The 16,980-nt window shown below is 38.6% G+C and overlaps 1 protein-coding gene across 3 annotated transcripts in view; it reads right to left on the bottom strand.

The window, feature by feature from the left end:
- The window catches only part of REV3 (recovery protein 3), a 139,523-nt gene that overhangs the window by 114,980 nt on the left and 7,563 nt on the right, over positions 1–16,980 (bottom strand). For all 3 annotated transcript variants that reach the window (XM_010245254.3, XM_088900856.1, XM_088900855.1), the window contains exons 4-5: positions 7,426–7,475; positions 5,874–5,986 (exon numbers count right to left, since the gene is read on the bottom strand). In XM_010245254.3, coding sequence (XP_010243556.1) covers positions 5,874–5,986; positions 7,426–7,475 — 163 coding nt within the window. The remainder of the gene's footprint in view (positions 1–5,873; positions 5,987–7,425; positions 7,476–16,980) is intronic.

Raw genomic sequence — 16,980 nt, 5'->3', positions numbered from 1 at the left:
ACAACCCTCCTCCTTTATCTGGGCTTGGGACTGGAAGTGTAAGATAAGTTCACACTGGCAGAGTTAGGGCATTTTTTTTTAATTTGAAATGGTAACTTTCATTAAAATAACAGTTAAATACATAGAATGTCAACCAATCAAGAAACATATACAATAAAAATGAATTTAGCTGAGATGAAGATGTTGACATGGATGTGTAGCAGGACTAGAAAGGTTAGTTAGAAACAAATGCATTAGAGAAGACTTGGAGTAGCCCAATTAATGACGAGCAAAAATTGAATGAGATGATCATGTGCATGGACAACCAGTGACTGCACTAGTGAGATTGAGTGACTTGGTGGAAGTAGAAGGCTCTGAAAGAGGTGGGGGAAGACCAAAGAAAACATGGGCCAAAGCGGTACGAGATGATCTAAAAATTTACGATTTCAAGAAAAATATTAGCTCTTGATAAAGCACAATGAAGGGACAGGATTCATGTAGCCAACCCCAAATAGTTGGGATTAAGGCTTAGTTGAATTGAGTTGAAAATCTCTCCTACAATCTATTCCAAAAGATACCTTAAAGAATTATAAAATATTAAGTTCAATGAGTGAGAAAACTGAAGAAAGAGGCACAAGAGAATAAGTCATCAAAGGTTGGGGACCAGATTCTACTATCAACTATATTTTAGTCTAAGTGGACCTTCTCTAAGGTTGAGATCAAGAGCAATAGGGAGGCACATTCATTTTCCCTCAGACCCCTTCTGAAACAAAAGTCCCAAGAGAGACACAAGTCTAAAAGCACGCCAACCCTAGCAACAAGTTCATTTTTAAGGTTTGACAAGGAGTACCTCAAAGATTGCCTTCTAGGGGGAGTTTGGAGCTGCATTGAAGTCTGGTTTTGCATCCCAACCATTTTCCACTTCACCATGAATGCTTTTAATGACCCTGTGCCACAACCTATCTTCTACACAAGGGAATCTCCACAGCCATTTCCCTAGGAGGGCCATATTTTTCTTTAAAATGTTCTTTATACCTAGGCCACCTTGCTCCTTAGTTTTGCAGACTTGTTCCCACTTCACTAAGAGATCCATCTTTTAATCACCGGGTTCCCACAAAAAATCATTCATTATCTTTTCCAACTTCCTGGCTATTTTCACCGGGATCCTAAAGGTGGAGAGGAAATAAGTGGACAGATCTCTTGGAAGATAAGTGTGTTTGTCTTCCTCTTGTAAATATTCTATTGATGATTTAATGAAAGAGTTATTGATCAAAAAAAAAAAAAAGAGAGAAATAAGTGGACAGATTTGCTAGGGTGGATTTTATCAAGGTTATTCTCCCCCCCCCCCAAGGAAATATAACTTCTCTTCCACATTGTCAACTTCTTAGTGAATCTCTCTAGAACTGGTTTCCAGAAGCTTTCAGCTTTTGGGTTTCCCCCCAAGGGCATACCTAGGTATTCTAGTGGCCAGCTTTTCCCCCAATTCACTTTTAGTTTTGAGGCCTGTTGAAACTTATCCACCAAATTTTTCAGATTCTTCAAACTAGGTTCATCACAACTCTCACAGAAAATAATAGTATCATCTGCAAATTGCAAGTGAGACACCACCACCTCTGATCTACCAATCCTCCAACCTTTAAACTGATTTTCTTGGTCAGTCTTGATGATTTGTCTACTCAAAACCTCAACAACAAAGGTAAACAAGATGGGGGATAAGGGGTCACCTTGTCTTTTTTTTTATCAATAACAGAAACTTTATTAAGAATTAAGAAGCTTTAAGTACAAAAAAGGGGGAGATAAAGAGTCTTATCTCCCCATCAGAAAATTACAATGAAAGAAGATTAAAAAATAGCCCCAAAAAATGGCCTCCCTGTTCACCCCTTGCTTGGCCAACCCATCTGCAAAAGAATTAGCAGTCCTTTTTCACCCAGCTGTATTGTATCCCAATGCCTCTACATAGCCATAAGAATTTTTTCTTTTCATTATTGTAACTCGACAAGCCACTGTCCTCTTTCTTCAACCAGTTAATCACCACCTTTGAATCACCTTCCAAAATTAGCCGACTGATATTTAGTTCCCTTGCTCTTTGAACCCCTTCCAAAGCTGCAAGGATCTCAGCCCTAATAGAGTCTCCTTCTCCAATAGGGCCTGAGAACAGAGCAATAACAATCCCTTCCTCATTCCTGAAAACTCCCCCAATCCCAAAGGACCCTGGATTCCTTATGCTACTACCATCAAAATTCACTTTTATAAATCCGGAGGGAGGAGGGGACCACAAGGGACTAAGAGACCTCTTACACAGAGTAGAGGTTGCTATCTCTTTCCAGTTTCTTAACAGGTCAGCAATAGGAAAGTCTGAGAACAGTTCCATAGTTTTTAGCCAGTTGGCAGCCCTTAAAAGTATTAGGTCTAATAGTTCTTCCAGGGATCTTTCCTTTTTTGAAAATATTCGAGAGTTTCTTTCCCCCCATAGTGACCAACACACAGCTGCCCTAATACTCCTCCACATCATCTTCCCTCGCTTCTTAGGCCATCTGAAAAACGAAGGGGAGAACAAGCCTTGGACACTCTCAGGAGGGTTCCAAGTACACCCAAAGCGAGAAAGTACCCACTCCCAAACAGTTTTAGTAACCATACAAGAGACCAAAAGGTGGTAACCGTATTCCCCATCATCTTTACAGAGAGAGCATCTATTAGGAAGTAAACAAGAATTGGGTCTCTTTTTCTGAAGTAGATCATTTGTATTTACTCTTTCCAGGAAACTTTCCCAACAAAAAAAAAAAAAAACCCGAGGAGGAATGGGCTTGCTCCAAAATTCCTTAATCAAAAAAGACACACCATAAGGGACAGATGACTGAGTTAAGGTTTCAAAAAACGAAGCACAAGAGAAGGTTCCTGAAGTAGAAGGGATCCAAATTCTGGTGTCTTCCCTATTAGGATCAAGGAAGATATTCTCAAGGATGGCTAATAAAGGTAAGAGGTTGTCCAAGTTTGTATCCCTAATTGCCCTTCGCAGGCCGAGGTTCCACCCAAAACCAGAAGTGGAGTCTGAAGGAACTAAAAAAGAAGAGATAGGTTCATTTTTCAAATCTGATAGAGCAAACAAGGAAGGAAACTGATCCTTCAGAGGTGAAACCCCAACCCAAAGATGTTCCCAAAATTTTATTCGATTGCCAGAGTTAACATCGTACCTGATCCAAGGGGAGAAAACTGGAAGCAGATCATGGATGGATTTCTACGGAGAAGCAGTTGTAGCCCTTGCCACAATTCCAGAATCCCAGCCGTTGTCTTCCAGCCCATGTATGCTAGCCACGATCTTTTTCCACAGTTTTTCCTTTTCCACTGTGAACCTCCACAACCATTTTCCCAACAACGCCATATTCCTTTTCTTGATGTTTCCAATCCCAAGACCTCCTAGTTTTTTACATCTAATTACCACCTCCAATCTCACCCTATGATCTCTCTTCTCCTCTCCCGGCTCCCACAGAAAATTCCTCATTAATTTTTCCAGTAAGTTGGAGACCTTGGTGGGGATCTTAAACACTGACAAATAATACACAGGTAAGTTAGCTAGGGTGGACCTAATCAGAGTGACTCTCCCTCTTAAGGAAAGATAATCTCTCTTCCAGGACGCAAGCCTCTTCTCAAATCTCTCCACTACCGAAGTCCAATCCTCTTAAGGGGTCACCTTGTCTCAATCCTCTTTTAGCCGGGAAGAAGTCCTTTGCTACCCCGTTTAAAAGGACAGGAAAATGTGTCGAGCTAAACAATCCTTTAATCCACAGTCTCCATCTTTCACCTAGACCCATCTTTTCCATGAGATTCAATAGGAAGGACCAATCCACCAATTCGTAGGCTTTCTCTATGTCCAATTTACAAATCAAGACTTTGTCGCCTTGTTTTTCCTTCGTTGCCACACATTCATTTGCCACTAAGATTTGATCCACTATTTGTCTCCCTTCTACAAAAGCTCCTTGGTTCTAAGAAATGACAAAGGGCAAGACAGTCTTCAACCAACCAGCCAGAACTTCTGCAATGATCTTTAACATGCTACCCACAAGACTTATCGGTCTGTAGTCCTTAGGGGTTTTGGCCTCTTTCTTTTTAGACATTAGAGCAAGAAAAGTTGCATTTGCTCCTGGAGAGATTCCCCCTTTTTTTATGGAACTCAACAAAGACATCCATAAAATCATCTTTTAAGATTTCCCAGCAATCTTGATAGAAAGCCATTGAGAAACCATCTAGCCCCAGAGCTTTAGATCTATCGATCAAGAAAATTGCTTCATGGACCTCCTCTACACTAAAAACTCTTTCTAAGAGGACAGCTTTGGATTCCGGCACTATCACAATGTAATTCTCCCAATTCCAAATTGCTTTCAACTGAGGAGGCAAGGATTGAATTGAAATGATCCACAAAGCACCTTTCAATTTCCTACTTTGAGTTTATTACTCTTCCCTCCACCTCAATGCTAGAGATTTGATTTTTTTTTTCTTCTTCTCCCATTTGCTAGTGAGTGGAAAATTTTGGTGTTTCCATCCCCCTCCAAAAGCCATTTACACAATGTAATTCTCCCAATTCCAAATTGCTTTCAACTGAGGAGGCAAGGATTGAATTGAAATGATCCACAAAGCACCTTTCAATTTCCTACTTTGAGTTTATTACTCTTCCCTCCACCTCAATGCTAGAGATTTGATTTTTTTTTTCTTCTTCTCCCATTTGCTAGTGAGTGGAAAATTTTGGTGTTTCCATCCCCCTCCAAAAGCCATTTACACTTTGATTTTTTGTCTCCAAGAAATTTCTTCCTTCCTTAGGATCTCCTCTAGTTGCACTTTTAAGTTCCATCTTTCTGATCTATCATCCGGCTTGCACACTTTACGGGCTTCCTTTTGGTCCAATTCCTCTATTTTCCTGGCTAATTCCTCCCTTATGACCTCAGTTTTCCAAATTCTTCTTTATTCCACTCCTTGACCTTTTCCTTCAATCTTTTCAACTTCTTTGTGAATCTCACCCCTTTCCTAGCACTTATTCCACCTTCTGACCACCAATCTTTACCTTTTGCACAAAGTTTGGGACTTCCAGCCACATATTCTCAAATCTAAAGGGTGTAAGGCTTCCAATAAGATTTTCTTGGTAAAGACTTAGGGGAAGTGATTGGAGGTTACTCTAGGAAGGGCTTTCAGTGTTAAGTTTCCCCACAACTCCTCCCAATTAATGGAGAAAAGGAACCAATTCAACTTTGAGCACACTTGACTTTCCTAAAGATTTGATCAGGTGAAAGAGACTTGTAACAAGGTGGGTTCTCTTAGTTCTAGGGACTCAATCAAGGAGTTGAAGTGTCTCATACTTGTCGTTATGGATTGATTGGGGTTGTTTGTCTGATTTGTGTACCTTATCACATTGAGATCCCCTCCCAAGCACCATGGTCCCTCCCAAAGGCCCCTAACTGCAGCTAGCTCTTCCCAGATCTGTGCTGTAAACCTTAATATTAGTTTAGATTAATAAATATCGATTTTCGGTTGTTGCCTTCTAAATATTGAATTGGTTGTTTGATAGAGAGGTGCACAGACTTTCTTTTTCTTTGATCAGAAGTGGAAACAACAGGAAGGTCCATTTTCCCAGTTACAATTGCATGTATAAAGTCAAAAACTCCTCAGATGTATATTTCTTGGTGTGCTATAAGAATGCATGATCTATTAGAAAATTATGTAATTGAGCAGAAGCATTCCACATACATAATAATGCTAAAGCAAATGGAAACTAAGTTCAGAAATAAGATAAACAGAAATATGTTAGAAACTTAGACAGGAAAAAAGAGGGAAAAGATAACTGTCAAAAAAATAGAATATAAAATTAGCCTGAGTTTACGTAAAATGATGAATGAGATTTTGGATACAGGTATATCTTTACAAATAGCTCCTCAGACGAATGGTAACCATAAAACTGTCTTGCCCGCACAAGGCTGCAACCATGCACATGCTGTCTTTTAGATCCACCAGTACCTTTAAGCTGAAAAGGTTCAAATAAGACTGTGTCTAACATCAGATCTACAATTAGCAAAAAGTATCATACAACCTTGTGATGAACTAGACAAAGTTGAGAGTTTTCCACCAATGATGTGGTCAGAGTTTTTTTTCTTAAGAGTAAGCTAAAAATTCCATTAAAAATAAAAAGAGAAAACAAAAAGGAAGGTGAAAAAATATCACCCGAGAGGAGAAGACAAACTGAAACACAACTTTCACAACAACATCAGCAAACTACAAAAAAAAAAAAAAAAAAAAAAAACTTGTCCAGAGAAGAACTAACTCCTCTGGTACCAGCTCCTCAGACAACTTCACCATTGATCACCTGCAACGCGAACAAAATGAACCTAGCCTAGCGGAAATAAGACCCTAATCTTCCCCTTCAAACGCCTCCTCCTGGCCATCACCGTCTTCTTTTTTTTTTTTTTTTTTGATAAGTAGAAGGAAAATTTTATAACAGGTGCTAAGTTAACACCCCACAAGCACCCTGGAAAGACTTCCAACCATGCTAACACAAAACTTCAGAAGAAAAGCTCAAAAGAAAACAAATTTGCACTGATACTACATAAGCAATCTGCACCAATGAAGCACAATTAATCTTCAATCTCTCCAAACTTTTCACACTTTCACAGCCTCCCTCCTCGTCCCATCTTTCTCCTTCAAGAGCATCAGCAGCTTTCCTCAAACTTTCTTCCTTCCTCTTCCTTTCAAAGGCTACAAAGGCTTTCCTAACAAGACTTTCCAATTTCCTAACCATCATCATCTCCATCCCACCTCCCTCCTATTACACCTTTCTTCAAACTTTCTTCCCTCTTCTTCCTCTCTACCCCTCAGCCTTGGTTCCTCCCTCTCAAGGAGAAATTATGCTTCACTGATGGCTGCTCATTGCGAAAGCCTTCCTTCAGGAGTATGATATGTTTTCAGAAGCCAAAAGGTGGGTTCATAGTTCTATTCCATCCCCATAGGCCATAAAAACTCTATGCATACTTCTTAGGGCATCCACTTGATTTACTTCTAAACTACTGCAAGTTGGAAGTTGAGGGGAGCTCCCAGGTGGCGAATCAGTGAATATGAGATAGGGAAGGGTCTTCAGTTTTCCAGCATGTTATCAGAGATTATAGCTTTTTGGCAACCAGAGGGAACAGCTTGTTTCACTGGGTCAAAGATCAAACAACAAGTTGGCAGATTTGCTGGGCGATGTGGGTAGAAGTGAGATTTACTAGAGCTTGGCCCTACTAGATTAGTTTATCTGGGTGTATTGGGGGCACTGATTGATCAACTAACGGTTCTCTTGTTCTCTCGTGGGGAGGTAGGTAGTTACGTTTTTGCACTTTTTCTCTTCAGCTTTTCTTCTAATAAAGTTCTTTTGATCTCATTATCAATCAGAAAAAAAAAATGAATTTGACCAGATTGAGTTAAGCATACCTTCAAGGCCTTCTCAATTGCATGGGACAAAGTACGTGTATATGCATCACCTATAAAATGAAAATGAAAAGGCAATATCACCATTTATAGTAAATATGCAAAGGGAAACCAGAAGATAGTGAACTTCAATAAGATCCTCTTTTCCTATTAATGAGTGTCTAAACACTGACAAAATTAAATGGGCAAAAACAATTTGACTATAAAATGATACTTCTTTATTAGCAACAACAAAATGAATTCCATGAAAATGAAAAGAAAAAATTCATGCAACAAGTAAATTTCAGGGTACAAAGGGAATAGTGTTTATCTATTCATCCCAAATTAATGGGGATCATGGAGACCTGAGAGGCCTTAGGAGGAAAAGGGGCAAATCTTAGGAGACCTGAGGGAGTTAAAGCCGGTGGCGAGATGGAGGAAGGGGTAGGATTGTAAGGCTAAGAGGTTCGTGTTTGAAGATTGCAGGAATAATGGACAGGTCTGCCTGAAAATCTGGGAAGAAAAGAAGTCCACAGTATTTCTAGTTAGAGAAGTGGTAGCCTGGGTAAAAGGCTTTGCTGATGCAGCAATATACTCAAAAAAAATGAATGGTTGGAAGGGACAGATGAACAAAGAGAGCAAGAGTTTCTTGGAGGAACTGAGAAATAACAAAAAAGGATGGTTCATAATGCTAATAGAGTGTTATGGGAACGGGAAGAGAAAGTTGATTTGCATCCCGGAAGGTAACAACCAAACAGGATGGAAAGGGTCTGCAGATAAACTGCAGGATTACCTGGTGGTGGCGGAGAAGCCAGAGGCAAGACAACAGAATTCCATGCGGGACGAAGAAAAAAGGGAGGAGAAGAGAAACTAAGACACTAACTTCCCGAATCAAATAAATGAAGCAGCGGATGTAGAACAGGGAGACTTGCTTATATAAGGAGATTCATCTCCAACTTGTCTAGTAGATGCCACCCTTTCTCTAAATTGATGAGGAAGGATACACCTTTATATGGGATGAAGCATGTCAAAATGCTTTCCAAAGCATAAAAAATTATTTGTTAAACTCGCCTGTGCTTGCCGCACCAATAAAAGGAAAGCCATTAATATTATATATTTCAACTTCACCAAATTCTCTGGGGCATTATTAGCTCAAAATAATGACAAAGAAAGGGAAAATGCCCTTTATTATCAAAGCATGACCTTAGTTGGGGCTGAACACATAAGCTTAGCTTTAGTATTTGTTGTTCAAAAGTTATGACATTATTTCCTTGCACGTCCAGTTACTTTAATTTCTAAAGCTTGTCCTCTCAAATATTTACTCTCTGCAAGTTCTAATAGGAGACTGGAAAAATGGTCACTTATTTTATCTGAGTTCGAGATAAAATATGTTTCTTTAAATGCAATAAAAGGACAAGCTTTAGCTGACTTCTTAGCAGCTCATCCTGTAAAAGACAACATTGAGCTTTCAGAAGACCTTCCAGACGAAAGGGTCTTATACATAGAAACTGAAAGATCATGGCAACTCTATTTTGATGGAGCTTCTTCAAAACAAGGCACAGGAGCAGGGATTGTGTTCATCACTCCCACAGGAGATTTAATTCCATATTCTTTCTCCCTCACATCATTATGCTCAAACAATACAGTCGAGTATGAAGCAGCCATTATCGGCTTAGAAATGGCTCAGGAGATGAATATTAAATATTTACAAGTCTTTGGAGATTCTCAATTGGTGGTTAATCAGTTAAATGAATTGTATGGGGTTAAAAAGTTAAGTTTACTCCCTACTTTAAAAGAGCTAGAGAGTTGATATCTCAATTCAGCAGCATACAAGTGAGCCACATTCCAAGGTCAGAAAATGATAAGGTTGTTCTTCCCCCCATAAGCAAAAGAGGTTGGGAAACTGAGCTTGTGAACTTTGTCACAATTCAATCGGAAGGAGAAACCTCAGATTGGAGAACACCCATAATCAATTATCTACAAGATGAGCTCATTCCGGTAGATCCTAGAAAGAGTATTGATGTACTACGCCAAGCTGAACGTTATAAATATATAAAAGGCACTTTGTATAGAAAATCCATAAATGGAATTCTACTTAAGTGTTTTTCTGAAGATGAAGTCCAACAAGCTCTCCGCAAAAGAGTGTGATGTACATCAAAAAGTCCCTGAAATGGTAGGCCATTTAGAAGAATTGGGCTATGTTTGGCCCACTATCATCTTAGATGCTATCTGCATCTTAAGGAATTGTGTTAACTGCAAAAATCTAAGGGGTATATTACTAGAAGCTGTCAATGTTAACATGGTCATAGTGTATTGGATCGAAGAAGAAACAAATTGGAGACAACCCATTATCAATTATTTACAATATGGGAGATTACCTACAAATCCAAAGAAAAGAATCGATATACATCGATGGGCCCCACATTTCACTTATTTCGGTGACACCTTATATAGAAGATCCTTTGGTAGAATCTTGTTAAGATGTCTATCTAATGAAGAGGCAAGAAATGCATTATATGAAATTCATTCAAGCACATGTGGAGCTCATCAAGCCAAACCAAAAGTTGCAGGCCAATTAAAAAGGTTAGGTTATTATCGGCCTACTATGATTCGAGATGCAATACAATTTTCTTCTACTTGCAAATTTGGAAACCTTTCCCTTCTGGTTTTTTCAATTGCTCTTCTTTCTATAACATTTTGCTTCAGACCTCTAACCTTGTGGGGAACTTTCCTTCAAAGGAGGTGTGGGGTAGCCCTGTACCCCCAAAAATTCAGGCCTTTTGCAAGGAAGTGGCACTCCAAAAAATCAACACCTTGGATTTATTGCAGAAAAAGAGGCCAAATATGTGCCTCCCCCCATGTTTGTTGTCTCTGTTTGGGTTCTGGTGAGACAATTTCACATTTACTAATCTCATGTCCCTTTGTGTTCTTTATTTGCACTTGGTTCTCTTCTCTATTTGGCTGCAATTGGACTCCCTCCTCGAGCATGGTGAACCTCTTTGATCCAGATTTTTGTAGGCAGCCAACAGTTCGTGGAAGGATTATGTGGAGAGCCACTAGAGCTGTTGTATTGTGGTCAGTGTGGGAGGAAAGAAAGAATAGGATCTTCAAAGGTAGTTGTAGATCCAAGGAAGAGGTTATGGAAGGAGTAACTACTAAGGTTATCCATTGGTTGAAATCCTGTGATCTTTTTAAGGATTTCTCAGCTGAAGACATTTATACAAGTTGGGGTATTGTGGCATCTACTACTACTCCCAAAGCTACGATATAGGAAGTTTGGTCCCCACCTGCACAACAAAGGGTGAAACTAAACTTTCATGGAAGCTCTATAGGTAATCCGGGTTCAGAGATAATGAAGGCAAGATAGTGGCTCTGTATTCAGGTCCAGTAGGAATTGGAGATTCCTTAAGAGCGGAAATCTATGAACTACATCAAGGTGTAAAACTGGCCAAACAATTGGGGCTACAGCAGATTGAGATAGAGGGAGACTCCAAGTGGGTAATTGGGTGGATGCAATTAGGGCAGCTGGGAATTTGGCAATATAGACAGCTGATAAGGGAAATTCTTAGCACAACAAGGGAGGTGGGTGTTTGCTTCAAGTGGGTAAGGAGATCAGCAAATGGTTTTGCTGACACCCTAGCAAAACAAGGGACAGTAAGGGAGAGACTTTATTGGGCAGTGTTGTAATGTTTGATGTTTATTGGATCAACCTTTTCTAATAAGGGTTGACTTCTGTATTTCAATTTAATTTATCTCTAATGAAAGTTATCGTTTCTGAAAAAATAAAAAAACAAAAGTATGTCAACTTCATGGCGATTTCATACATCAACCGCCCATGCCTCTTCACCCTACAACATTATCATGGCCATTTGAGGCTTGGGGCCTAGATGTCATCGGTCTTTTTAAACCACTACCTTCAAAATCACATTCATATATCTTGGCTGCTACAGATTATTTTTCTAACTGGGCAGAGGCAATTCCGCTAAAGGAGGTGAGGGCAATTGATGTTGCCAACTTCATTCAAAACCATATCATATACAGATATGGAATTCCCTCCAAAATTATATCAGATAATGTCTCGTACTTTAAATATAAGGCTATGATGAAGTTATCTAAGAAATACAAATTCCAACATACTACATCGGCAGCTTATAATCCAACATCAAATGGACAAGCAGAAGCTTTTAACAAAGTCCTCTGCAAAATACTTAAGACAATGGTTTCAAAAAAAAAAAGAGACTGGCATGAGCGCCTCCCTAAAGCTCTTTGGGCTTATTATACCACAAAACCGACGGCTACAGGATGCACGCCATATAGTTTGGTGTTTGGAGCAGAGGCTGTTCTTCCTCTAGAAATTCAGCTACCTTCTTTAAGGATCACAACATAATTCACACATGCAGAAGAGAATGTAAGGATAAGACTTGCTGAATTAGAAGCCCTTGATGAGAAGAGGCTCATAGCACAACAAAGGCTTCAAGTGTACCAAGCCCAAGTTGCAGGTGCCTTTAATAAAAGGGTGAGATATTGGTCATTTGTAGTGAGAGATTTAGTCCTAACTGTCAGAAGACCTATCGTAGTCACAAGGAAAACTCCAGGGAAATTCGAACCCAAATGGGAGGATCCATATGTAGTCATTGAAGGTCAAGTAAACTACCGATGTGTAAATGGTAAATTCATTAAGCGCTTTTACGCTTAAACAAAAAGAAAGCTTAAATGAAGACCTACCGATACCTTTTATGTTGTTAAACCAATGAGTAAAATCCACCATGTCTGCACATGGCTAAACTGCTTATATAAACCATCAATGGTATCGGTATGAGGTGGAACCACTAAAATACCTCACTAATCGCTCTTAAGTGACTAAACTATTGGAGGCTTGATCCCTAAACGGGTACAAAGGCAGCCTAATATAGGTCCAGCCACAACATTAATAAAAATATATATTCCATTTGAATATTGATGTCATTTATAAAAAAAAAATGAAAATGATAAATGAATAAATTATCAACAAATCTCAAATATCTTTTAAGAGTTGTTTTTTTAGCTCATACAAGCTAAGTAAATTTTCATAAGCAGCTACACAAGCTTCATGAGCTTTTATTTGTTCCTCTCCAATTTCCAATCTATGAGTCTTCAATTGAATTTCTCGTTCCCAACATTCCATGAGCTCACAGTCAAAGGGCAGACTTCTCTGCATTCAAGGCTTCATCTTTCTTTCATCCCTCAGCAAGATGACATTTCAAATTGCTAACTTGGTACTCAGACTCTTTGTGCTTCATGCAAAACTCAGTTACTTTTGAAGCTACCTCCGAACAGTCCTTGTCATCTTGTCTCTTGTGAATTACATTAATACGATCAATACATTTTTTATGACGAGAAACGACTTCTCGATATTTGAGCTCATCTATACCGGAGCCTTTTGCAACCTCCGCTTTTCGAGAGCAAAGGTCGTTTGCCATAAATAAAATTTCAATCATGGCATTGGAAAACCTTTCCATCTTTGTTTGAAAGACAGGAGTCAAGCCACCATCGATTGCAATACAGAAAGATCACCGCAAATCTCCTTACTCTGAAGAGCCAATGTCTCAGAGGGCAAGGTGTTTACAATTCCTAAGATATCTTGGAGGTTGTGATTCACAAATTCCACCATATGAAGCATCATGTTTCCAAAAAATTGTAGCGATGGGATATGCAACATTTGTACTCTTTTCATTACCTCTTGAAGGATATAAATGAGCATTTAAAGGCAAAGAAGCATCTATTGTCGATGTGTTCACAACCACATAGGAATTCTTCCCACCACCTTCCGAAGATGGCAATTTATCAGAATCAATATATACCACCATTATATTGCTAAAAGGGTCAAGCTGGTCTATCAAAATATAAGGATTTGACACTTCTTGTAAAGAAGTATTCTCTATAGAGTGCGATATTTGCTCATCCTCACTCCGTAATACAAGGCCAAGCATGCTAAGAAAGTCTTGACCTTCATAAGAATTCTCTTCCTAAAAAAGAAGAAAGATATAATAAACAAATAAGTATTTTGAACACATAATAAGCATTCTCTTCCTAAAATAAGCTGAATGGATTCCCCCCCCCCCCAGATTGTGTGGTAAAATTGAATTTTGATGGTAGCTGCCAAGGTAACCCAGGGCCTTCGGGAATAGGTGGGATTCTGAGAGACAAAGACAGCAATATGTTGTCTCTATTTTCAGGACCAGTGGATGAAGGTGATTCAGTAAGGGCAAAGCGTGATACAAGGTATACAGATGGCTAGTCAAATTGGAGTGACCAATCTGCTAGTAGAAGGGGATTCCAAGGTAGTAGTAGGCTGGCTAATCAGCCCAGAAACAGCTTGTTGGGGCTACAGAGATCTGCTAAAGAAAGTTAAATGGATGACAAGGAATATGACTGTTAGGTTTCGGTGGGTCAGAAGATCAGCAAATGCAATGGTTGATTCTTTGGCCAAGCAAGGGGTGTCAAGGGGAGATCTTTTTTGGGCTACTTTGTAATTTTGTCTCCGGCCTGGGCAGTTTTGGTGTATATGGTTCAGTCCTAGGGGGGGTAACATCTCGTGCCTCCTCCTAGGCTGATTGTATTATTGATATCTGATTTAATAAAACTAATTTCATTCATCAAAAAAAAAACATAATAAAAAAAAGATAACAAATTTGAAAACAAAACAATCCTACCATGGGAAAATTCTCTAGATCAAAAGGATCCTCCTCTATTCATCAGTCAAGGGGCGTGGATATCGAGCTCACTTAAAATAAATATCTGAGTCTTCTTCTGAATGATCTAATACCCTCTTAGAACTAGAACCAACTTCTTTGATGAGAGGTTAGAAGTTGTCGCTCCATGAATGAGACAAGTAGAGACATCCTTTAAAGGACCAAGAACAACTTGACTACATGGATGAGTTGGTTTTGGTGGACAAACAGTTGAAACAATGTGTTTCATTGAATGGTCAAAATGCGTGCGAGTATTTCTACTCCACCATCTGACATATGTAGAAGTGGTACATACAGAACGGTTCTTTTGTGGGATTATAAAATGAACCCCTGAACCTCGAGATAAAAAACGCATCCAAGTCTGTCCCAAGTCAACAAGAGTGCGACCCGGTCAAGCCATAATGTTGAAAGATAGCCTATTACAAGGGATGCTTTGGTCATATCTTAAAAACCGGGCAAACCTGTTGGGATAATATGGCTCTAAAGCAATTTCGTTACTCAGCCATACCGGAAGTATACGAGAATATATACACATCAAAAACTCAAGTTCTTTTGGTTTTACTCATGAGTATCTACATACTTTGTATCTCATTCCAACCCACTATTGAAAGAGCAAAAAAGGGAATTTTCCACACATTGAAAAAACATTCTTGCAGCCCAAGCATTAAAGATCCGACAACCCATGCTACTATAGCGACACATGTGTGGATAAGAACGGGGATACTCGCTACTAGGACGCCTCCTAGTGAGATTTGGAAAAGATTCTCCTAACCATGCAATCACATAATGCATGGGAAAATGAACTTTAGCATTGCTTGGGCCAGCTGGGCACGTCATCATTAATCTCAAAGCATAACAAATGCATCCCAATGCTACAAGAGCAATGGAAACTTTAGAACCAGAAGCCATATAAAATGTCAATGGTCTAACAATGCCTCTTCTATGAGGAAACACAAAACGGCTCAGCCATAAGGATATATAGGCTGCTAACATACCATCTCTTGAGACTCATAATGGCAAAAGTTGTTTTTCGAAAGAGTTATATTTTTTACTCCCAATACTCTTCTTTTCAACACCTTTCTTCCCTGTATTCTTCTTGGGTTCACTAACAACTCAATAAACCATGTCACCTCTGTAAATGTGTTCTATCCATAGTGAATAGGAAATAGCCTCTAATCAGTGATGTTCACATAGTTGAGAATAAAGTTGTAAAAGTTCAGCCACAATAGGATATTTTCTCAATTCTTCATTGCTTGGAAAATATTCTTCATAAGGAAGACCTAAGATTGGTAAACCACATATCCTTTTCATATCCCAAAGAGAGATCCCCAACTCTCCAAAGGGAGTATGCATGGTGTTAGTCGCAGGACACCATAATTTGCAAAAAGCACGCCAAATTTCAAGAGAACGATTATAAGTGTATCTAGAAACACCAACGGCTCCATATATTTCCATGTGTTTCAAGACTTCTATATGTTTGTCCAAAATAACTTCAGCCCATTCATGTAACTAAGGCAAAAAAGAGGCACAACCAGAAAATTGAAAGTCCCACCATCTCATACCTTGTGCCAACATACCATGCAAAGTAGGGCCTTTACCCTAATCCCAATTCCTCTAGTTATGGCATTACGACTAGGGTCAACCTTTTCCAATAGCAGCATATCTAAAGAGCCGCTAACCACAGTGGATATTTCTATGGTGCCAAATCTTTCTTTGGTAGTCTTCAAAGTATCAGAGGAAGTATAGGTTCTCTTTAGGAGCTACAAAATTATAAGCAGACATTGGCCCAAGGAAATTAGGCCCAACACTTCATTCCCTTCGTCATTAGGGGCTTTTTCATAAAGAACAAGAACTTATTGAGGTTGATCATTAGCATCTCTCTCGTGATAAACATTTGATTGAAGGGTATCCATCTAAAAAGAAAGGGGGAGATCAAATTAAAACAATTTTCCCAACATTTCTAAGTATAATTTAAGAAAAATTAACTTTTTTGGACTCATCAAAACCCTTAAATCTGAAGTTGATCTCTTTTATTTAAAAGATGAAAAGTATTTTCCTTTATGAGATCAGTAAAATTTCAAATCAATTCCTTTATGAGATCAAAATGATTTTCGAGTAAATATGTAATTTTTCATGAGATCAATCTAATTTCCAAACATCTTGATATGATCTCCTCATGAGATCAAAGCAATCTCTAAATCCTTCCCTCTTTATGAGGTCAAATTTTCAAATATGAAATTGAGAAAATATCAGCCTAAGGCCAAGGTAGTCTTCAATAAGGTCAACTTGACCTATTCTCTTTATGAGATCAAGATAATCTTCAATGAGGTCAATTTAACCTAATCTCCTTATGAGATCAAAAGGAATTCCAAGTAAATGTGTATTTTTTTCAAACTGATTTCTTTATGAGATCAATCTAATCTTCAAACATGTTGCTACGATCTCCTCATGAGATCAAGGCAACCTCTAAATCCTTCCCTATTTATGAGGTCAAAATTTCAAATCAGAAATTGAGAACATATCAACTTAAGACCAAGGAAGTCTTCAATTAGGTCAACTTGACTTAATCTATTTGAGATATCAAAATGATTTTCAAATAAAAGAAAATCTCCTAAAATTGATTTCTGCAGTACTCAAATATTTCGATACAATCTCTCTTATGATATCAGTTTAACATGATTTTAAGACATTTGCATCAAAGGATGGGTAAATTTCATTCAAACTTTAAATCTAAAATTGATCTAAGAAGGATGAAACAGATTCGTATGAGATCAAGTTTTCTTCTTTTGCTTTTATGAGATTGGAGGTGAAACTGATCCCTATAATGAGATAATTATCATAAAAAAAA

The sequence above is a fragment of the Nelumbo nucifera genome, chromosome 3 (assembly GCF_055504915.1).
Source record: "Nelumbo nucifera cultivar China Antique chromosome 3, China Antique-T2T, whole genome shotgun sequence".
NCBI classification, from domain to species: domain Eukaryota; kingdom Viridiplantae; phylum Streptophyta; class Magnoliopsida; order Proteales; family Nelumbonaceae; genus Nelumbo; species Nelumbo nucifera.
The sequence above is the reverse complement of the archived record's forward strand: the minus strand, read 5'-3'. Positions and strand labels throughout refer to the sequence as shown.